Raw genomic sequence first — 25,108 nt, forward strand, 5'->3', positions numbered from 1 at the left:
GTTTGATTTTTTCATTAATAAGATTATATTACAATATAATAATTAATGATAATAATTATTAAAACTACAAGTCGATTGTGTTATTTAAATATATAACAAAAAAATAAAGAAAACAACAACAGCGCATCGAATGCACCGCGAGATCGCGGACATCCGCACCTTGTCGCACCTCGCACGAGATATTGCTACCTGTCGGTGATAATGACTATACAATGGTAAAATATAAAAAAAATAGTTACAATTTACATAATACGTGATCGCTAACTACGAGTTTGGTACTTCTATAGTATTAATAATATGTCACTCTCGACATTATGGGTGATAAGTGATAACACTCTTAGTCTAACTAGCATGTGGTGGGAGGTTGGAAGAGGGAAACCGATGCACCTACGCTCTACACTTGTACCTCTTGCCGATGCAGCTATTTGTACGGTATGTGAACATCTTATTTAATATAAGTATTTTAATAGTTGTGTCTTGAATTTTAGTCTAATAAATTACTTTTGCACGGCTTAGGTAGAGGCACTACAACAGCGAAAAGCTACGCGCCTAACATTAAGTACCAACCAACTACTGCACTCAAGCTTAGTTACAGCTTACATTTCAATTCCTTAGTGCTTCGTTTCCAGGTATTGCTACGACCTTATAAGTGTACAACGGTGGTTATTTATCATCACAAACAACACCGACATTTTTACAAAAAAATATCTTAAATATAAAAATATCACTGGACTTACACAACTAATAAAGTTGACAAATATATCGGTCTGTTAAATTTCGTTGCCATGTTACAATATTATCATGAGTTTAAATTTCAATTTCAAAATATAAAATGACAAATTATAATGCTTTATGCTACACGCGTAATAAATTCAGCAGAATATAATTTTAAAGTATATACGACCACCGCTGCACTCTCTTAAGTGGTCCGTTTTAACATACATACAGTACGGAGACAAGATGGCGAGTCTTGTTAGGCTGTCTACAAATTATTGTCATTAATTTGGTCAGTTCGGGAGGAGGAAAGTGTTGAGGATACGATTGTACACATCGGTACACAATGCCAAACATAATTCCCTACTACAACTATATTTAAAAATGAAAATGAATGTAAAATACTAGTCAAATTTTTCCCAAAATAATTTAGTACCATTGTGTATCGACGTTATTGTCAAAAACAGTAAAATTACTTCAAATATGTTTTTATATATTTATACATCTATTTTTGTCTAAAGTCTCGAATCTTGAAATATCTAAATAATAAACCACTAACAGACTCAAATAATACAAAACGATCACATAGTGTGATGCTTACAAGCAATGTGATATAGGAATAGATAGAGAATACAATAAAAATAATAATTAACTAAATTTGGATAATTATGACTAAAATCGGCGTTAAATTAAATAATAATATGTATTCGTCTATACATACATGACTGGTAAGCTTAGTTGACAATACAACAATGTATTAGAATACTAATTAAAAAAAAATAGCACTTTGTAGTTCCCCGCGCGGGGGCGCCACGCGTCGCACTTCAATGTACACAATACCGCACTCGCTCCTTACAAAAGTAACAAACTATGTAATAGTTAATTATATATTATTGTTCTTTATATACAAAACGCCGAGCCGCGCGCGTCCCGCCACCGGTAAGGCAAATTGTGTGTTTGTTATGTTACATATACATATATATTATTATAATATTTACAAAACATAATTAGCAGTCAGTTATACAACATTCAATACACAGCACCTGCATTTTTCATATAATAAAGCGTGTCTCATAGATATTTAAAGTCTAAAAATCATCTAACGCAAGCATAATTCACTTAACATTGGTTTAAATTCCAATATATCTAACAGAGGAAATAAATTCTAGGCCAACTCAAACACTTTTAGTCGTTTTATAAAATAAGTTTAACATACTAAAATATTATGTATAAAAATGGCGCCTAAATTAAAACTAATGATATGAATATAAGAATTTTGACTATCTAATATTATAAATAATAATATACCTCTGTCGAATAGTTACAAGCGTGTGAGGCGCGCGGGGCCGGCGTCGGCGACTACATTCGCCTAATAATGCCTTTTGTCAAACACCTTAAGCGTATACTTTGAGGATGAACATTTCCCGGTTACACTACAAAGTTTACCTTAGAATATCATTTGACGTTTTCTCACGGTATACTATTATGGAATTTTTCAATCTTGAATTATTTGAAAGGGCTCAAGATGAAAAATTGGCTAGAACCCTAGAAACTTATGATAGACTAAATATTATACAAGAATAGATCAAGAGTACTAGATTTATAGTTTTTATCATGACTCCTACTTGGGCTTCGCTCTGTTGTTTTATTGAATGGTACACACGTGGATGGACGGCCAAATCGTTATGAATTTATTTATTTTTATATTGCATGCATAACCATTAATATATGGTGCTATCAATATTGATTTACACAAGCGAACATTATTTTTTCAAAACATTTTCCACGAAATGTTTTGCTTTTCAAAGACAACTCTATTAACGATCATATTATCCATCAAGTAAACAGGGAGTTTATGGAATGTATGGAATCACTTTCATACATAACCATTTTATGTCAATTAAACCAACAGAGCCAAGTATAATTCTGAGTAGAACTTCTAATAAGCGGCTCATTCATTCTTACGTCACTGTTATCAATTAACACGCTCTCGGTACACATAGCGAATAAACTTTTATTAACATACAATTATCATTTATTCCTGCACAAATATGTTTCTAATACTAAGTGGTCTTGAACGGCAATAAGTTATCTTTTATATTGTATTTCGACACAGTGCAGTTAAATGCAGTGTAGCTTAAATATATCAAATATTGTTGGCCAATATATATATATATAGGAGGAAGTGACGAATTAGATGAATAGTTTATTTTAGCTATAATATTAAATTTAAAATAATCTAGTGTTAGAAACATACAAATGCTTTCATTTAGAGAATTAATTAATTTGGAGTGCTATAAACTTAATATTTTAATAGTATAGGAAACGCCCTCCCGGACCCTATATATTGGCTAATTTAAATACTGTCGTATTTTTTGGAAGACTTAACTTAAAAATAACAAAAAAAAAAATAAGCAACATATTTCTGTTACTATGCTCTACTTAACTATGTAATTCACAATTATGTGAAAATATCGTCCTTCTTTTTTTTTTCTTCAATTTGTGATAGTTATTGTAAGAATAAATTCGAATGATGAATTAGTAATTACTTTACAAATAAATAATATTTTATATTGCGCGTCGCTATATTCCGTCGAATGAAATGGGAAAGCTGACAAACGGGAGGGCAGGACAGTCTCAGTTATAAAAAAAAATGTATAATATGAATGATGCGCTGTCGCTAAGTGTTTTAAAATATACTTTGACCTTTCCTTAGTAAGATTTTTTAATGTCCGTTAAAATATCTGAATCTCATTTGGTTACTTTTTATGTTCCTTTTATTAAAACCTTGAAAATTAAATACAAGTCGCAGATTCAGTTATTAATATTGTGCCTTTGTAAATAAATTTATTTGAGCGATAAAATAATGAAGATGTCAACACTTGTATCTACACGTATATTGTATTTACAAAATATGGTACAGATCGACTTCTTGTTTACACATGTTTTATCAAAACACCCTCAGCTAGAATATATATTATATTTTAAAATTTATGAAAGCATTTAAACTATTACATATTAAAACCTCATCTAATTTGTAAGATCGCCAATGTAAAAAAAATACAATTCGTTTTTGCTTATTATTTTTATACCTTACCTTTTTATAGGAGTACTGTTTGTACGTCATAAAAATAGTATAAAACAAATTATGCATTTTATAACCACTGATAAGGTGATCCACAATAATACTATACGCAGATTCCTAAAGGGATTGCGGAAAATCTACGAATAAAGCTATATATTTATTTTATAATACTTTCTTTGACAAGTGTCAAAACCTACAGCCACTACTAGCGACAGCGCTAACTGGAAAATGTGTAAGCGTATGTGGTGGGTATGAGAGGAGATCGGGGTGCGATCGTATGTTGAGCGGTATGTCTGTGTGTATATGTGTGTTACAGCGATCCGGCGGGGAAGCTCGCGGAGGAGTTGCTGTGCGCGAGTGACAGCATGGAGCCGGACAATGACTGTTCCTCTTCACCGTAACCCTCCCGGCTGCCTTCCGCAATCGCCATTGCGCTGGAATTTTTAATTTCAGAAGAAGTTAGAATTTCTGAATTTTCATAGTGATAGTTTAGTTACTGAGCTGGTCCAATATGTGTGAAAGTAAATACCTGAAACCGAGACGCGCGCTTTCGTTGTCGAAATGTTCGAGCTCACGCTCATGGCGCTCGTGCAACATGCGAGTACGCTCGGCACGCTCCGCTACGAACTGCGCGCACTCAGACTCCATCTGGAAAACGTAAACGTTACGAGTGAGTGAAACTGGCAGCATCAGGGCACATATTACCACTTCAATCACTTTGACCTTCCTCAATAAATGTACTATTTACGTAAAAATAATTAATAAAATCGGACTGGTAGGGTTACCAGTCCGATTAGGTAGACAAAGGCGTTTAACCCTTCAAACTCCCCAGAGTAAGCAAAATATAAAATGTGCTCGCTACCTTCTGCTCGAGCAGCGCGCGGCGCACGGCGACGCGCTCCTCCAGCTCGCGCCGCTCGCGGTTGCGCTGCGCCTCCGCCTGCATCTTGCTCTTGCTCTGATATGCTGTCAACATATCCAGCTCATGCCCGAGCTGCATTTTGAGCTGCTGGCACTCCATCTGAAATGATATTATTATTGTTTACATTTATAGTTAATGTTATTATTTGATGTATAATTTTAATGTTTTATACGTGGATATTTTATATATGTGGATACGTAGAATTTTAAATAAATGCTCTGCCAAAATGTTATTTATGAACTTACCATCTGGCTTTCATCGAGGCGTACAGTCTGTTTCTGCAGCATCTCACTGATGCTCTGATCATACTGTTCTCCAAGAAGCACAAGCTTGCGACGTTTTTCATCTTTAAGCGATTTGATTACTTCTTTTTGTTGCTCCTAATTATATTAAGAAACCATAATTAAAATTTCACAATGATTTTATAAGAATTTTTCATATTACTTGTAACATCCTAAAAAAAATCTTAGACAAACAACCTTTAAATAAAATGGTAACGATTTATTGTTAGTTAATCTTTAATTTTAAACTTAGATTTGAACGAAACCTTTTAAATCATTTTAATGTAGAAAAGAATAAATGAGCAAGTTAAAAGATATTATGATTAGAATTGCTAACTTTTCAACTATAAAATTAATATTGAATGTTTGGCTTAACAATGTTTATTGAATGATACATTTTTATATCAAAGTTTTGTTTAATCACCTTAGGCGTCATCTGCAATATCTGCGCTTTGAGCGCTTTGTACTGGCGAGTCTGAATCTTGCATGTCTCACGGAACTGCTTGCGTATCTGCATCTCTTTTTGCTATTAAAAAAAAACAAAAATTATGATTATGCCAATTATTTTTAGTTCGGAAATATATACAGCACATGCTTTTGTAGTGCTAAATGACAGAAATTATAACCATAACAAATCGATTGGGGCTAGACCGCATTAATAGCTCTTTAATTGCACTACTATTCTATGGTCATTGTACGGTGAAACAACGGACGCTAAGAAGAATAGATTCTACCAGAAATGGCAGTTGGCACAAGACCGATTATAGTGCAAGTTTGTACCAATGCCTTCGAGACTTTATGATATATAAGCTGCGCTAATAACTAAAAGTTGGTGAGCAGGATACATTTACTTTTATAATTTTAAACACAACTTTACCTTCAAACTCTTAGGTTGCTGTTTCAACTGAAGTGCATGTTTCTTACGCAGCTCGTGTTCCGCGCGCTGCATGTAGTCGCGTTGATTGGCCAACTCCGTCGCATGCTGGTTCGCCAGTTGTTCCTCTCTTTGTAAAAAGTGTTACAAGTTTACTTTTATTTTTACGTTTACATTTTGTAATAAGTTTTAAATTTATATCGAAATATACTACCGCTTATTTGTTAATAAAAACAAATTTAATTAGAAAAATCCATTGATAAATTATTAATTTTTCATTTCGATGTAAAGTAAATTTTTTTTGTTGTATGGTGGATATTACTTTAATCTTACCTTAGTGCATGCACGCCCTTCTGCTGCCTGTACTCTAACTCTTGTGTCTTTTCATGATGACGTAACAACATCGCATGTGCCTGCTCAAGTTGCGTTTGTCGCTTGTTTAGTTCCTAAAACAACTTCTATAATTTAGCATACACTTTTGATTGGAAAAATTAAAAAGTCGATTGGGGCTCCTCATATATAATCAATGCAAGACATTTAAAGTAATGTGTTAGTTACATTTAATAATTCGTGGAAATAATAATGTTGTTTAATATGTTATCATGTTTTGCATTTTTTAAGCTTTAGTTCATGTGTATCGCTAACTAACAGGGATTCCATCCTAAGGTGTGGCTGATCGAGGCGTACCTCTCTGAGCAGCTCCTGCTCCTTGTGGTGCAGCGCCAGCATGCGGCGACGCCGGAAGCGACGCAGTTCGAGCTCGAGGTACTCGCGCTGCGACCGCACCAGTCGCGCCTCCTCTGCCGCCTCCGCCTGCTTCAGGTTATCCTTCTGGGACCTACCGGAGAGCACCATATATAGTTTAAAACGAAGAGATGTTACTGACACTATTCTTTAACATTTTATAGTGTTCTATAAAACTAATAATGAAGAAATAAATCTTATCTTTATCACAGATCTTTAGATATTGAAAAGTACTGAGTTTTAATGATGCTATGTCAAAATTAAAATTACATTCAAAAGCACAATGTTTTATAAAACTCACGTAAATAAAGTTAACTCAATAACGACACTTACTGTAACGTAGCATCCCTCTGCCTCTTAGGCGTGGCGTCATCCATACTGAGTTCCTTTTTCCATCTCTCCTTGTTAGCCTTGTACTCGCGCTTGCGTTGCGTTTCGAAGGCTTTCCGCTCTTGTTCTTGACGTGCTGTGATATCCTTAATGAGTTTCTTTTCTGCAGCTGTATTTTGCTTCGATTTTCGCTCAAGTTCTTGAGCATGTTTCGTCTGAAGAAATGTATTTTTTTGAATAATTGTTAAGCTATATACATATTGTCGTATTATTATTACTTGTATCTGGAGTTTTACTTCAATATAATAAGTAGAGTGCAGACTAAAAAAATATGTTATTGTCGAATCGACTTGGAACCTTTTGCTCTTAAAATATAGTGAAGATATAATAGACTGTCTGTTGTCCACGTCGTAGTTGAAGAAAAAATATATAGCCAACATTGTTTTTGAATTGACATGACATTAACATTTATCAAGTAGGAGAAAAAGTACATGTGTTTAATTGATAAATAAATCAGTAATGAAGAACTGATTATTTTAATTACTTATTATGTTACATAAAGACATGAAAAAAAATCAGTGGAGGTACCTGCAGGCGCTCCAACTCCCTGCAGAGCTGCTGCAGCAACGAGTCGTACTCGCGGTCGAGCTGCGCCTTGTGCGCCTCCACGTCGGCCTTGCAGCGCTCTTCCAGCTTCAGCAGCGCTGCTTGGTGTTCGCGTCGCATGCGCTTGTAGCCTGACATCTGCTCGTGCATCTCCTGCGAACACGAACTCGTTTATAGGAACAGAATATGTGCTATTCAACAGTTACAATAATGTCGATTCTTTTACTAAAAATCACAGGGCGACCATGCACTTAGTTCAGCAATTTGAGACCAAATATTTCATATATGCCCAAATATACGCTATATATAATAATAATATTGCCGGCGTTAGGTTTAGTAAAAAGTATGGGTAAAAACCTGATTGTGTTCTTTCTGTTGTTTGGTTACAATACTGGTTGTTCGTATCGTGGCAAAGTTATTCGCACCATGCTCTGATACCAGAGATATCGCAGCCGAAACGTTATTGCTGACACCTGAAAACGATTTTATAAATATATGTTAAAAAAGGAAATGATGTAAGTAGTCATAATAAACAAATCACATAGGAATAGGCAGTGCACCTGTATTTACCCACAATAAGATCTTCAGCTACTATTATTTTATCAGAACAGTAATATAAAATGTAAATTACCTCTATGCGACTGCCGTCGCTGAGTATTCCTGTTATCGTCGCCGCTATCTTGTTGCCAGGTCGAAGGTGCGTTCACATATTCCCTATACTCATTGGCCTGTTTCTCCCTCTCTCTTTCCCTCTGGGCCTCTCTGATGGCCTCCCTGTTCGCGTAATCGTCCCCATAGTCATCGCACAAGGAATCCCTGTTAGCGTAATCCCGAAGCACTTCCCTATTGACGTAGTCGTCGTGCGAGCCCGGGACGGGACTCTCGCTCTCTCTGCGTATGAAACAGCAACATAAGTAAAGCCAACGTTTGCGAGCTCTGAAAGGAAGATTGCTATCTAATGCGTGAGGTGCTGCCAGTGATGGGTTAAGCATAATGATATAGGTTGGATCGGATCATACCTCCGATTTCATTTTGATATAGATTGCGATAGTAGCATTGGTGATAAAAATAAAGCAATAAAAGCAAATTACATAAAAAATATAAAAATATGTCGGTGTCAAGATATAAATAATGTTGGTGTTAGTGCAAGTGAATTGGCATTATAGGTTAGGAGTGTCTCCATTATAAATAGAAAATTGTTTGAAAACATAAAATATAAACCATTGGAGTATAGGTTATAGAAAACATTTCAATTTCAAGTTTGGTTAACTACATAACAAATTATACACTAAGTTTTAAATCTCTAATAAATATTGTACTTTAGAAAATAAGAGATGAAGTATATTGTTACTTTATCATACATACTTTTCAGGACCAGAGTTAAGCTAATGCCACACATACTTGAATAACATTAGGAACATAACCGGCCAATAATTACTGGCTCATTGGTCATGATTCTATTCCAATGTTTTGTTGCACAAGGTCAACCAATTGTTCATTTATAATGGATGAGTTTATGTAAGGGTGGATATAAAGTGATACCTGGCGGAGTGAGCTGGTTGGTGGTTGTATTGCTGGTATTGCGGCTGTTGCTGATTTTGGTGGTTTGCATTCAACTGGAATAATATATATGTTGTCAGATTTGTATTTGTTTCGTGATGTTAACAATTAACAAAAGAAAAAAACTTAACGAAATTATACTTTTATGAATAACCTTGGGATATAGTTAGATTTTTTATGAAGTATAAAACTGTCAGCATATTGTTTTTATACTTTAAGCATAAGAACCAATAGCAAGTTAAATTATATATTTCAAAGTCCTCATATGTTTCTGGTATTGATGCTAATCAAAATAATACCAAATTTAAAGAATTATTATGTTCATAGTTTACACAGAGTAATGTAATTAAATCTTACCTAGGGATCTAAATCTTATAATTTGATAATTGATACATCAAATTTGTATTTACATATTAAATGGAAATATAGGATGTCAGCCACTGATAAACTCACAGAATATCATGACTATATTCAAATATCATAATTAATTACATAAAAAATCTTTCATAAATTTAGATTTTTGTTGGTGCAAATTAACAAAATCAAATCAATATATTCAAAAGTAAAAGGTAGTGTCATGACTGAAGGACTATTAACGCACAGCTTAAGCTGTAAGACAGACTCGGACATGGATCTCCAAGTTCAAGACTGAAGAACCTACGATTAAAATTTTACGACTATTGAAATATACTGAGCGAGGATTGTCAGTAGTTTATAATTTCTTCCATTAATCTTAAATATGTGATTATAAAATACTTGTTTTTCTTATAATTATTATGATTTCTCTGCGACGGGTATTGTAACATTTAGTAGAGCGTGTACGTACGGGATGCGGCCGCCTCCGCAAACTGCCTGACGACGAGCTCTGGCTGGACGCGCCCGCCGCGCTGTGCTCCGACGTGGCCGAGTTGGACTTGGAGCTGTCGCCGCCGGAACGCTCCTCTGCCGTCTCTTCACTGTCACCTGGAAAGTACAGACATCTTTAGATAGTCTGTCATGTGGATCCTACCACTCTTAAGATCCTGGGTTCAAATTACGGTCATTGTGTTATTAGGTATAATTTATTGATTTTAAAATGATAAAATTAAAAAATTTTAAGCTCACCAATAGCACTCTCATTGTCAGCGTCAACCATGAGAATCTTCTTCATTTTCCTGTAGTTGAGATTATCCAAGTCTCTCACGGCCGCCTTGGTGCGCTGTATGAGGTCCACGAGCACGTTGGGCGAGCGCGGCCGCGTGATGTACGGGTGAGACAGCAGCTTGGTCGACGACGGCCGGTCTTGGGGATTCTTCTGCATACATGCCTCCACGAAATATCGAAATGTATCCGTCCATTCTGGCGCCTAAAAATTGTTTCATTTTATATACATTATTGTTTAGTCAAGATATAAAACAAAAACTTCTTTTAATAACATTACTCAAATTAAATGTTGTATTTGTTGTTTTTAAAACTGGCATAAATTAAATAAATATATCATATAAGTTATAGAAGACATTAAGAAAGACAATTTTTTAATTCAAAATTTGATTATTACTTTGTAGACTATAAAGTAGGTGTAATATACACCTACTTTATAGTCTACAAAGATGCGAAATGCATTATATGTTATTCGAATTGGTGTAACTTTGTGTAAGTAATTAAGTATTACAATTTTCTATACGGGGGCTTATCGTCGTAATACAAAAATAAATGCGTTAATATAGCAATTGTTCGAGCTACATAACATATTATTAAATAAAAATATCAAATTAACCTGTAATGTAGGTGAATCGTTTTGCGCGATGTGATAGAGAGCAGACATAGCATTCATGTTGAAATAGGGAGGTTTCCTCTCCGCCAGTTCGATGCACGTTATACCGAGTGACCAAACATCCACCTATAATATAAAAAATCATTATTAATATAGCTAATAAAATGTAACAGACCACATTAATAATATTAAAATTGAATTAATGTCTATATAAAAATAATTATACAAAAAAATCATTAAAAATATTATTAGGTTTTAACTATTTTATTAAAAAAAAAAAAAGTTAATTTACTGGAATATAGTAATATAAGTTATCACAAAATCACAAGTACCTTTCCATCGTACTGGCCTTCATCCATCGCGAGAATCACCTCAGGCGCCATCCAGTACGGCGTACCCACGAAGCTGTTCGCCGGACACTTTATACTCGCACTACCGAAGTCCGCCAGTTTCACCGTGCCATTCTCGGTGAGTAGAATGTTACCCGCTTTGATGTCACGATGAATGCGACCCAGACTGTGCAAATACGACAATCCGCACACGACACCCTCGCAAATAGCTGCTATTTCTTCCTCGCGTAATGGCCGTTTATGGACCTGGTACATAATTTACACAGTTATATTATCAACCGAAACTATCGGAATATATAATAATAATATGACGTCTTCACCCCAAAAGTGTAAGGATTTGAATGTAAAATGTTGTGTATCATTAAAACCGAGATTATATTGCTCATAAAGGTGAATCTTATCCCAAGTCTGTGATCAAGATCAAACTCGGATAAAGGACACTGAGTGCTTAATTTGTGTTCAAATCGAATCAAAATATACTTTATTTAAGTAGGCACTTGCGAGGCTTTTGAATCGTCATTTTAAAAGCTCAAATAAAATTTAAAGCGAGGTAGCTAGTATTAAATCGAATCTCAACCTCAGTGCAGAAGGAAAACATTGCGTGAAAACATGCATGTATCAGAAGAAATTCAGCAGAATTTCATCATACGCATTCGACAGCGTATTGGCTGCCCAGTAATGGGGCATAATCAGACTGTTAGTTTATCATTCATGATACTATTTTATTTAATGGTTTAAAATCAAACGATAATATTATTTTAGTAAAGTCCATCGAAACAGACGAGTAATATGCCTAGCGCACGTAAATTATAAATGCCATTATAATAATTTAAAACATCGATGATGTAATGGACGTAGTTTAAGAAATAAATGTTTAATTTGATTGCTTGATAACATTTCTAGTTCAACATTATAATGAACTAGTCATTAACTATTTTAATATTTCGTTAATTACGATAAAAACATCGATAAATATTGTTAAATTCAATTCGATGATAAGGATTGATTTTATTTGATTGCAATCAGAGTTAATAATTAGAATAATAGATTACATAATATAACAGATTTTTTTTGGAAACTTTCTACATGTACGAGAATTAAATAAATATTTAAATACGAAATCAACATCCATAATTACCATATGACGGAATATTATTAATATTGATATTTTTTCCAATTTAATCTGTCTAGAACATCAAATACATCATTACTTTTACTACATTACATAAACAAGAGCATTATTTATGACTGCCTTTATAAATTCCGATATATAATTAACACGAAACATATACTTAAAATAACCTCGACCAAACATTTCAAAATATGAAATATATTTATAAATAAAATTAATAAATGCACATGATTAGATGTTTGACTTTTGCTACAAATCCTTAGCATTTTAATCGTTTCCTGTGATTAATAAACAAATAAAAAGCACCAATGACCCCCCTAGGTCGAAAGCTCGTCGCTTTTCCGGTGTCGCGTAAACAGGAAATATTTTTTACATTATAACACTAATAATTATGTAATTAGCATTTTATGCGTGCGTCGGCATGCGTCTTGCATTAATTACTGGGAAACCGATAACGTTTCTTGGCACTTGACGTTTATACGGTTTTAGTTTTCCGAATAATAAATTAACAAAAGAATAATATTTAACGTTACTGTTAATTTACGACATTTTTTCATTTGTAAAAAAAAACTTTATATTAAAACTTTTCTGAAATCGGCTTCTGTAAAACCGAATCAAACTTTATTAATTCAAACATACATAGAAATTTTTGTATGCGCAGGAGAGCTCTAATCCTTCTCATAGTCTGATGATAATGTAATCTGACACAAAAGGAAAGATAAGGCGCAGACCCGCAGCGCAGACAGACAATGTCTTTACGAGCTTTCCGAGGCACGGGAGCGTACTGCTAATGAATCGTTAATGAGAACTTCTTGTCAATAAAACCTGATATTTTTATTAGCCAAGGATTTGAACCCAAATCTTCGTCAACTACATCCTGTATAAGTTATAATTATAAATCTTTATAAGTTGCTTTTTCGAATAGTATCACAGATGAATCAATGTTTCAATATCAGTTATCTGAAATAAGGTGGAATTTTGATAAGCACGTCGATGTGTAATATCGACTGATAATGTGATATTAGAGTCGTAACAGTTGACTCCGATTGGAAGATGACTCAAAAGCTCGAAGCCGTGTTTAATATTATGTTCTGTTAAATCACGTCTCCTTCTCAGAAACATTAATGACCTCATTCGGAAATTGCACATATTTTCAATTTGCACTATCGACGTCGCGAATTTAAATATTATGCGAAACCTTTTTGTTTGTATTAATGCAAACAACAATTTGAAGATGGATATTTAATAAAGAAATTATTTTAATATCCACATTTTCATGGATAGATGTAAATGTATTTCAAATGACCAGGTTATGAAAAATTATATGTTATTTCTTCATAATTTTTCAATTTGTTTGTTTTGTACACTATAAATAAAAAATAAATACTTAGACATAAACCTAAATAATTAATATCTTTAAATTGTAACACATAGCATTAAAACAAATATAAAATTTACCTCAATAATATCCGAGGCTGAGCCAACGCAGTACTCCATAACAAGCCATGCTGTATGCTCTCTTTTGTAGCATCCCTTATATTCTATGGTGTTAGGATGTTCCAACTGTTTTAAAAATCTGGGAAAATTATAACAGTTACTTTATACATTCAATTTATTCATGAAAATTACTTTTATTAAACTCAATATTTATGAACAGGAAAATGAAATAATAGGAAATAATACTGAACTCACTTGATTTCTTTTAGGATATCCTGCCATTTTTCTTCACTTTGCTTTCCAAGGTAGGACATCTTTTTAATTGCAACAATCTCTTTGGTGAGATTACACCGGGCATAGTACACCGCACCAAAGGATCCATGGCCAATTTCACGTAAATCTTCAAAGATCTTCTCGGGGTCATGTTTGCTGAACAATTCTGCTATGTCAGGGTCCTTCAGACTGCCCGGACGTGGCATTTTTATCTGTAAAATATTTTTTTATGAAGCATAAAGAGCATATTATAAAATAATGAGTAAAAATAAAAAGATTTTCTTTTAGTAAAAAAAAGGATTATCCTATAATAAATTATACAAATATTAATTAACTAAAGAATACAAATAACTTTAACTCAACATATACGGCCTTATTTATAAATTGATGTTGATTAGGTATTAAGTTAAATACTGATTTCTCACTTGCCCTCATAATTAATTTGACATTTATATTTATATGTTTGACAATAACAAATAATTATATAACCATAAAAATATAAACTATTATTCAGGTATTACATGTTTAGAGTGTCATTTTAGTAATTATGTTATGCTATATGGATTATGTTCTTTTATGTCTATATAATTTTCCTTCTTTATTTGCTTGATAAACAACATCTGAGTTGTTTTTAAAAAAAAAAAATAGACTAATTTTTACCCAAATAAAAACATATTTTAACACTAATATTTTAGATTTAATGTCTACATAAATATACTTAATGTTGGTTACTTCTAAGCATTTAAACCAGCCAGGGGCACCACCCACTTGCTTATGCTAATATTATATAGTCTAATTATAATATGAACTAATAATTTATACTCAACAAACTTCCAACATTATAATTTATGAACATGATAAATATAATATAAGCCTAACTATGGAATTTATTTCCAAATACAATATTGATAAAATAAATAGTAATTATAAAAAGTCCTTATGGATCTATTCAAACTATTTATATACAAAGTTGACTAGCACATTTTAATTTTTAAATAGAGTTGAAATATATATGATATATAAAAAGATTGAATTGTTAACGAAATATTTACAAATATACATAAGAGTGCGACTCAGTATGTGGTATATACTTGAAATTCCCTTTATATCCGAAAGAAACAAGATATGGTACATTTTTGATTAAATATAGTAATGTTATACTTATGTTAATCCATGAAATTTTAGATTCACTGAATTTCTTAATTTTTTAAGATTTAAGGTTTTTTAGAAAATTATCAACAATCAAAGAGTAAATCTAGTGGATCCATATTCGATAAAGATTTTCACTTTAGCTTTAATTTTTCATAGTTAATTAGATTTACAATTTAGAGACAGTTTACGATTTATTATTACTATGCACTATTTTTATGTAATTGAGTTGTCAAAATGAGTATGAAATTTTATGCACAGTGATAGAATACTTAAATGAATATAATTATAATAATATTGTGCTATAGTTTTGGATTTAGACTTAATTCTTTGATTAAAAATATATTCAGTCATGAATTTATCTTAAGATAGAAACCAAATAACTTTTGTGGTAAAATTCATCAAACATAATTAAAAATATCTTGCAAACATTGAAGGAAAACTGAATTTAAAACAATCCTTAATTTAATCACAAACTGGTAGATAAGTAATCATATGGCAAAATATCCAAGTTAGGAAACAATCAAACAAAATTATTTTGAAATTTTGTTATTATCATTTTAAAAGATAATAAAATTATACTTATTAATCATTACTAATTTTAGAGGAAATAATTGAATTCAAAGATATCTAACTTACATGAAAAGTCATTAAATAACTAAATTTTAATGTCAATGTTACGAAATTATTACTTAAATATAAAAATGTGGTTTTGTTCTTAATATATATATATACACTTAATGTTAATTAAGACAAAATCATCCTACTTGTGCCAGCTGAGAGCCGGCGGTGTCCGTCAGTTAATTAGAACAATTCTACTGCCTCGGGCCATCCTCCGCACCCGCTATCTGCAACAGTCGGAAACGACACAGATAACAGACCACGCCAAAAATTTACTAGTATAATTTCTTTTAAATTGAAATTCTTTAAGAGACACAAGTTATGTTAAATACCAAACAATTAAAGTAAAAGAATCCCTTATAATCTAATTAAAATATTTCTGCTCAGTCTGAGAGCAACCTACCTCAGAGCATCCACGATCTCAACCCAATACTGATGCACTTCGAAAAGGGCAGATACTGCCACGAACTCCTTTCACATTCATTCATAAAAATATCAGCCGATAATACCCTTAACGAGGGTTAGAAAAGAGAATATTGCGAAATACTTGGCACTTACAATACAAAATTTCGCCTCAAAATGGCGTTGGGGTAAAGTATGTGAAGATAGCTTTTTGTTTTATAAGGCACACACTTAATGGTTTTCCATCACTTTCGGCACTCACTTATTAAACGTGTAATCACTTTTTATTTATGATACGCATTTGATATTAGCGATGACTCGAAATTTTATTGAAAACTATTTACAACTTTCCCGTACTGGAAAATAATCTCTCTCAATGACTTCAGTTCGAGGCGCCCTCTTTTGTCTCATATTGAGAGTTTGACATATATGTTTTTTAACAAATAATGAGTATTTATTTTATTATTCCTTCAGATTTAAGACCATTATAAACGTCGTTAATACAGTATAAGTTTTATATATGTATCAATTTTCAAAAAAAAATAAAATAATTAATATATATTTTTATTTATTAATGAATTCATAATTTTTCGTCTTGTGAAGGAAAAAATTATATAACATCATTATATCAAGTGACTGGACTTAGTTTTCTGTATATTCAGCCTTTTATTTAAAATGCATAGTTGTTTATTATTATTATGCTTTACTACCGCATCATGTGTGTAAAGTATTTATATTAGATGTAGACGTTAAGTGTAGACCTTTTTCTATTATCGTTTAATATTTTTTCAGATTCAAACAATACACCGCGCTTAATAAATATTTTAAATTTTATTTATTTAAATAAATGTATTATATTTCTTAAAATAGTTATTTTCGTGTTAATAATATTATTATAATGCTATTACCACACTAGTTTAATACCCGTACTAACACTCTCAATGCAATTAAATAATTTATTTTGTGAACACATAGGTAAATAAATAACGTGCAAAATTTCGTTGTTTCAAAAGAGGCTGCTATGAGCTATGACCTGGGCTATAAACCAAAGTCATTAAATAAAATGTGTTATTTGTTAAATTATGGCTTCATGACACGTAATAATATCGTAATTTTAATGTAACTTTTATTATCTAACGCAGATGGAGCAGTAACATAAGACGATGTGTAATTGTTTATATATTTTTTTGCATAATGATTGTAGGCAGGGGGAGACTTAAAAATGAACTCAAAACAGTTTTTTTTTCTCCTACAAATCTAAGGTTGTTGTGTTGTGTAAATACACAAATTCCTATTCTTATAATTCATAAATTTGTCTGTAATTAATTTCTACTGGTAACATGTAATATATTACTCAGGATCCCAGACCGATTTAAGTGGTTAGAAAAAATCAGAATAACATAATAATTTAAAATATTGACTCTGTATTTCATCTATAGTCTATACCTGGATTCAGGAAGCGAAGCGATCGTTGATATAAAATAATAGTGAATGTGTTTTGCCGGTTAATTTGTTTTGTAGTAAATATTTTTGTATATAACTAAAAGGTGAGCTAAATCTTGATATTTTACGTTAAGTATACTTGCTAAAATCTGTTTATTTGTTTTTAAGCTGGATAGTGCAAATGTTCTAACTACATGTAAATATTGGTTAGCTTCATGATGATAGAATCAAAATGGCGGTAATTTATTAGATATCTTATGTTCAATATTGTATTAATTCTTAGCATTGTTGTTATATTTGGTCGTTTTTTATATTATTAATCAATCAGATTTTTGCTTGAAAATAATAGTTTAAATTTTTGGCCATCGTAATTTATGCCGCCGAAATAGAATTACCGGTGTTGTTGTTCTTTTTTGTTGAGTTGACCACCTTACGCTCAAAAGGTTAGTTTTTTGAATGGTACCTGGTAATGGTTAAATGTATAATTTTTGTAAAGTGTTTTCAGAGGAACCAATTAGAAAAATTTAATAAATATGAATAATAAAAGAGTCGAATATGCATAGAAAACAAAAAAAAACTGACTCAAATTTATAAAAAAAACGTTTGTACGAAGTAAATAAACAAAATACTTTAAAGGCCTTTTGTTTTGTAAATATTTTGTATTTTATTATGTAATAATCATAATAATATATGAATATTGTAATACATAGAATTAAAATAATAAACTTAAACAGTGAAGCTTACATGAAGGCAGCAATAATATTTCAGTACTTTTTAATTTTTTAAATATTTATATTTCAATAAAAAAAATATCAGATGGCGGAGAAGAAGAAAGAAGGTGAACCCGAAGGTGAAGAGGAATTTTCTGTGGAAAAAGTATTAGATCGGCGTGTAAGAAATGGAAAGGTTAATTTATTTAATATTTAAGTTTAAATGAAATTTAAAATATTTCCAATTCAATTAAAAAGTTCAATAAAATAAAAATATATGATGTCGCACATTCAATCATTTGCCAATAAAAGGTTTTTTCATATCTATCTCACCAAAGATAGATATAAAAAAATCCACTTTCAACCAAGTTATGTGAATTTACCTTAAATTAATAGGTTTTTTTTTTATATATTTAAGGTGGAATACTTTTTAAAATGGAAAGGCTACAGTGATGAGGATAACACTTGGGAGCCTGAAGAAAATCTTGACTGTCCTGATCTTATTCAAGCCTTTGAAGAAGCTAGAAAGAAAAAAGAAGCGGGTGAATAATAATTTGTATATATTTATGTTTATTCACATTAGCAGTCTGTAAATTTCCCATTACTGGGCTAAAGGCCTCCTCTCCCTTTGAGGAGAAGGCTTGGAGCATATTCCACCACGCTGCTCCAATGCGGGTTGGTGGAATACACATGTGGCAGAATTTCATTGAAATTAGACACATGCAGGTTTCCTCACGATGTATTCCTTCACCCCCGAGCACGAGATGAATTATAAATACAATTTAAGCACATGAAAATTCAGTGGTACCTGCCAGGGTTTCAACCGGAAATCATCGGTTAAGAAGCATGCGTTCTAACCACTGGGCCATCTCGGCTCATATGTATATTAAATCCAATCCAATAAAACACTATAATTCCGCTCAATAGAAGAAATAAAGCAGCTCTCTTTTACATTTGAAGAAATATCATTGAACAATTCCATACTAATTACAAATCAATATTATTTCAGAGGGCAAAGTTAGTAAAACTGACAAGGATTCAAAGAAAAGAAAATCTGCTGCAGCAACACCTGATCTAAAAGGGGCAAAAAAAAGTAAAAGCGATGACAAGAAAGCTTCCGGATTTGACCGTGGCTTGGAACCAGAAAAAATTATAGGTAAAAGATTATAACATATGGTTTAGGTAACAAAATTGTATTGGTTCATGTTAAAGTCGACTTATCAATGCAAATTATTGTCCAACTGGAATCTTTTATTAAAAAGGATCTCTATGGCATTAAAAGTAAGTTTATCAATATCATATTTTTGCTAGATACAGGTCATTACGAGTTTACAAATAACAGGTATATAAGTAATTTTGGCTAAGTTACTTAAATTTATTCCATAATATAATGTCATACAAAATAATTTTAATAAGTTCCTTGTCCAAAAAGTTGACAATAGTTAAACTATAATCATGAATATGAATAAAAATTATTGTAATTGTAGGTACTCTTTTTATATTATCAATACCACAAATCAGGGTTGGAAAAGATCAGGATTTTTAAGAAAAATCAAATAAAACAATAAAAAAAAAAATCCTAATTAATGATGATTGTTTTGATTTTTTCGTTTCTTCTTCCAGTGCTAAAGCCAATTGCTTTTGGGGTGATAGCTTCTTTAGTTGCTGTGGAAAGAGTGTTTTACACCTTTTGAATTGTTCACAGCAAATTAGGAAACTGACTCGGACATTTTTGTCTGAAAGAAAGTGAAATTAAACATTTTTGGTTCAATCATTGTTTTTTATTGAAAACCTCATTTGATTTAAATCAAAATGTTTTATTCATGCCAACCCTGCCACAAATGTACATATTCTACATTGGGCAGTGATTAAAATTTTATTATAAATTAATTTATTAGTGTAAATGTATATAAAAATGTAATATTCTAACTAATATTTTTCTCACTTTCAGGAGCGACAGACAGTAGTGGAGAGTTAATGTTCCTCATGAAATGGCAGGGCACTGATGAGGCTGATCTTGTACCAGCGAAACAAGCGAATGTACGATGTCCACAGGTTGTGATACAGTTCTATGAGGAAAGGCTAACGTGGCACACGCCAGCAGCAGATGAGGGCACTAATGATGAATAGGTAATTTTTGCTATTTTTTCTTAAATATACTTGCATTAAAAATATACAAGAAGTTAAATCAAGGAGTATATTACATACAGCATTAATAAAAAAAGTGTTTATTAAAATTGGATTTACTTGTTTTAAATCTTTTTCTTTATATTTCATCTTTTTAATAAAATAAATCTACAAATCAACTATCATGAGGAAGTGTTCCTTAATTTAAAAATGAACAACTAACATTAACCATTTGGGTTTTGTATTTGTATATAAACAAAATATTGTTTCTGCTGCAGATATTGAATCTGTTTTTATTTTACAAATGAGAGCAATCCGGTCTATTTATAATCTTGGAGCTAGAGACTCTCTTAGTGATGTTTTTAACAAAGTAGGAATACTCACTGTTGCATCACAATATATTTACAACAATATTATCTATAATTTACAGTAACATTGATCACTTTGATAAAATCAGTGATAATCGTTGTATGTGCACAAGAAGTAAAGATAGCTTATAACGTCACATTTCTGATTATGCAAAGTCAATAAATCCTTCTTGGGGAAAGGTATATGTTTCTGTAATAAAATTCTGTGGACTTTGATTGATTGATAGAAATAATATGTGGTTTTTGATTAGCATTGAGCACAGAAAAAAGTCTTATTATTGTGATAAAATTTTTGTAATATTTTGATTTCAGGTATATCATTCCACGAAGAAAAGCTAATAATGCAACATACATTAGTTATATAATAGCAAGTAAATAGTTTTTTTAAAACGACTTATTGGAGTTATAACATTTTTAAGCAATTAACTAACTTCATTTAGGCTGTTTGTTGTATTATTAAAAAAAGTTTTTTTTCATCTCAATCAGTGATTATTGAATTTTAATATAAAACAAAACATATGTTGCTTTTCTGGACAACATTCTTATAAGATTATTAGACATCTGAAAATGTATTAATACATTACTACTAGAGCTGGATCTAAAGTGATTATAATTAATTTTAAATATAGTATATGCAAGTGTCCACATTTTTTATATTGTTAAACAAATATATATTAATATTATATAACAATTGGTATTTGACACTTGAAAAATTGACTATAGCTTCGGTTTCTTTAAATATTTAAAGATTTTCTTTGACATCTCAAAGTTAAGTTTTAAGAAACATTAAGGGGGTAGGAGTAATTAATAATTTGGAATAATAGTAATACAAATTGAAGTTACATTTTACTTGCTCATGTAGTTGTAAAGACTTGATAGAGCTGTTAACACGGAGCTCGTGTTAGATAAAATATTGGAAATACACATATGTAACAATACATATAAAGTATTGTTTTAATAATGAGCTCTATGAAATTCATAGATGATACGTAAAAAATTGTATTGTGCAACAATCATCAGGATAAGATGTGCTTGATGCCGAGTTGTGTTATGAATGTAAGAAAATAAGGTAATAACAAAAATGGTAAGTAAGAATTTCGATGTAAATGATTTGATTTAAGTGTACAGGCAATATAAAAATGTTCGCCGATAAGTGTTTTTTTTTTGGTGCCCCCTTTTGAGAGGATTTAATTACTGGGTAGTAGATGTAATCAATCCTTAACGAAAATTCTTTGATTTTATTCGATTCACTCTCAATTAAATCGGCGCGATTGATATTCTCTTATTTTTTTTAGACTGTCTAATAACAAAAACGTAGGAAGGATAAATTTGCAGAAAAAATAAAATGACGTAATACTTAAGCGCTTTTTATTTATGTTTCATTGGCGTCGCCCGCGTGTGAGGTGAAAGCAGATATTCCGATATCTGCTTCCACCTCATACGATATATATTGAAGGTACAAGATTTCTGTTTCAATTACCAATCCAAAATCGTCAAGTTGTTGCATGACACACTTTCACGTTTATAATATTAGTAGGATTTTTGAAGCTACGGTTTGTTTTGTAATGAAAGATTCCTGAACCTATAGATTATAATTTAGCAACCGAGGGCGTCCTTATAGTAGCTGTCCTACTAGTATATTAGAAATTTCTTGGTGGTAGGGCTTTGTGCAAGCCCGTCTGGGTAGGTACCCACTCATCAGACATTCTACCGCCAAATAACAGTACTCTGTATTGTTGTGTTCCGGCTAAAAGGGTGAGTGAGCCAGTGTAATCACAGGCACAAGGGACATAACATCTTAGTTCCCGAGGTTGGTGGCGCATAGGTGATGTATTAGCATAGGCATGGTTAATATTTCTTACAGCGCCTTTGTCTATGGGCGGTGGTGACCACTTACCATCAGGTGGCCCATGTGTTCGTCCGCCAACCAAAAAAAAAAAAAACCTTGCCTAACAGTTTCAGACACCTATTTTTCCACTCTCAAATAGTTCTAAAGGGGGTTAGAGTTGCTCGCGTCTGTAGATACAGTAAAATCGGTACTTACTCGTAGCCCTACACGTAACTGGTGCCGACCGATCAGCACAGTCTTGGGAGTATAAAGTCGTGTTACTAGTTACTACCTAGATGACAAAGACATGCCGCCACACGACTCTTCGTGTTTCGGCAAGAAGTAGCAGAAACCAAACTGAAGGATATGAGCAGTTTTGTCGCATGTTCTTTTGTAAATAGAATCTGGCTGCGTAAGCTGCAGCGCCGGTGCCATGGATATGGCTGTTAGCGGGATCCGAGGCACTATGTGCCTGCCACTGGCCGACAGTTTGCCCAACTAGTAGTAGTAGTTTAAATCCATACTTGTTGGCGACCGGAGAGAGGACCCAATGGCGATTCCTAGAGGGGTTCGGGTCTTCTCGTGGCCTCCATTCGAGCTCACCATCAGCGTTGCAGCATCGACAATTGTGAGATCTTAACACAACTGCCATTTCCCCACCTGAACTTCTCGAAAAACATGAAAGCAAATAAAAGAAAAGCAAATTTCTACGGCGATTGCACTCATCTCTTTCAGCAGGCCACCATCTCGACACTTCGAGGCCACAGCTGCTCTTTCTTGCGAAGACATAGATTGCATGTCGCTTGAAACCTTTTAGTCACTAGCAAAATCAATTAAAACCAAATTTTCCTGTCCATTACTACAGCTGTTGCCATAACCAGACGGTTCTTTGACTTTTTCGCTTCGCCACTTACTATTAATATCTTTCATCTTGAATGTTACAAATTTTAATCCATCTAACCTATCCTACAACTTTGTTGTACCAGAGCATAGCATACCTCTAAAGGAGGCTCTCAAAATATTTCGTAATTTGCATGTGAACAAGACTAGCGGCCATGACGGAATACCAACCATTTTTTTTCTGAATTGCGCTCCTGATTCTCCTATTTTGATTCGCTTGTTTCGCCACACATTTAAATTTGTCCAAATCTCAAAGTTATAGAAGCTTACTAATATTCAATCTATTCTTAAAAAAGATCTCTATAGAACCATCGCGATCGCCTCCATGTTTTAAAAAAGCATCGGCTCTGGGTCACCTTGAAACCAACAAACTCTTGTTGGATCTATAGATAATTTTTTGAAGTCTGTACAGGAATTTCACGACTTAATACCTCCTTCAACTTTTTACCATCGAACAACCAGACGTCATCTTACGTCATCGACGTATCACAAATTCTGACGAAGCGTTGTGCTTCCATTTTTCGTATAGGCATAGCGAAAATGTGGAGAGATCTCCCGGTATCTGTGTTTCTTGACTAGACTGAACAGATTTCTTCTAGGTAAAAGCATTCCATCTTAGACTATATATTCAGTACTTACCATCAGGTATGATTGTAGTCTATGGCTATCGTGACAGTTCTTAAGAAAAAACCTTGATACCACAATCAGTCTTGCCTTAAGCATCACTAGCGCCCGGTTACGAGAAGTCAGCAGTATACTGGCGATCTCCCCTCTCTCCTAAAAAGATTTTTAGGGGACTTTCATTTAAGAAAAAATCTTTGTATATAGTAATAACCATTTTTTTGTATTTTTATACATTTTACAAACTTTATTAATTAAAATTTATCATAACAAGCTTTTAAACAAAGGTTTAGAAATAAATAACATCAAAATATCTAATAACGTCAATACTGTAAGAAAGCTTTTTAAAAAATCTTTAATTATATTATTTATCAAGAAGTTACTTCATTAATGTATGAATTTTATAGTAAAATATAAACTGAAAAAAGAAATCCGGTCTGTTTAATTTTCCAGAACTTTTATCCTTTTCGCACAGACACTATAATCCGAAGTTTTCTGTTATATTTAAAATTAAATTTTTGGCACTAAATCAACATACTATATCAGAGAGCGCATTGTTTCCCTTGTCATGTATATGTAATTGACATATTTTTTTAAAATTAATAGGTGTTTTTGGCAAACTACAAACTCATATTTGTTTCATACCAAACCATTATTCAAATGAGGAAGAGAAACGGAAAAAGAAAAGATCCCTTAGGGACTTCCATGTTTAGTGGTTTCTTTTAACCATTTATATCAATCCTCTGAACCCGATTGTACAGGTACGCAATCAGAAGATTGAGATTTAAGTTAATATATACTTAAAGAAATTTTGCGACTCCTCCCAGGCCCCAAATCTATTTTTAATTAGCTTAACATGAGCAGCTGTTGAGGGAGCT

The 25,108-nt window shown here is 32.4% G+C and overlaps 2 protein-coding genes across 4 annotated transcripts; one reads left to right on the top strand and one right to left on the bottom strand.

Annotated features, from left to right (window-relative positions):
* Window positions 1–71: 71 nt before the first annotated feature.
* LOC125071659 (serine/threonine-protein kinase Tao) lies at window positions 72–16,621 on the bottom strand. Of its 2 annotated transcripts, none has more exons than XM_047681974.1 (21): window positions 16,390–16,621; window positions 15,978–16,058; window positions 14,044–14,273; window positions 13,810–13,927; window positions 11,202–11,465; window positions 10,873–10,995; window positions 10,221–10,461; window positions 9,943–10,079; window positions 9,099–9,172; window positions 8,188–8,447; window positions 7,914–8,029; window positions 7,539–7,709; window positions 6,954–7,165; window positions 6,564–6,714; window positions 6,210–6,322; window positions 5,880–6,006; window positions 5,427–5,528; window positions 4,967–5,101; window positions 4,662–4,820; window positions 4,329–4,447; window positions 72–4,233 (listed from the first exon to the last, which is right to left on the bottom strand). In XM_047681974.1, exons 3-21 carry the CDS (start codon window positions 14,265–14,267, stop codon window positions 4,110–4,112), a joined length of 2,970 nt encoding a protein of 989 aa, XP_047537930.1. In that variant the 5' UTR covers window positions 14,268–14,273; window positions 15,978–16,058; window positions 16,390–16,621; the 3' UTR covers window positions 72–4,109. The 2 variants fall into 2 exon arrangements, with proteins under 2 accessions (XP_047537930.1, XP_047537929.1); XM_047681973.1 differs by having other exon boundaries at window positions 16,235–16,621.
* Window positions 16,622–17,664: 1,043 nt separating this feature from the next.
* On the top strand, window positions 17,665–22,031 carry LOC125071661 (chromobox protein homolog 1-like). 2 transcript variants are annotated; one of them, XM_047681976.1, is made up of 6 exons: window positions 17,665–17,780; window positions 18,493–18,582; window positions 18,805–18,928; window positions 19,396–19,542; window positions 20,338–20,516; window positions 21,194–22,031. In XM_047681976.1, exons 2-5 carry the CDS (start codon window positions 18,493–18,495, stop codon window positions 20,514–20,516), a joined length of 540 nt encoding a protein of 179 aa, XP_047537932.1. In that variant the 5' UTR covers window positions 17,665–17,780; the 3' UTR covers window positions 21,194–22,031. The 2 variants fall into 2 exon arrangements, with proteins under 2 accessions (XP_047537932.1, XP_047537933.1); XM_047681977.1 differs by lacking the exon at window positions 17,665–17,780 and adding an exon at window positions 17,962–18,119.
* Window positions 22,032–25,108: the final 3,077 nt, after the last annotated feature.

The sequence above is a fragment of the Vanessa atalanta genome, chromosome 20, assembly GCF_905147765.1.
Source record: "Vanessa atalanta chromosome 20, ilVanAtal1.2, whole genome shotgun sequence".
NCBI classification, from domain to species: domain Eukaryota; kingdom Metazoa; phylum Arthropoda; class Insecta; order Lepidoptera; family Nymphalidae; genus Vanessa; species Vanessa atalanta.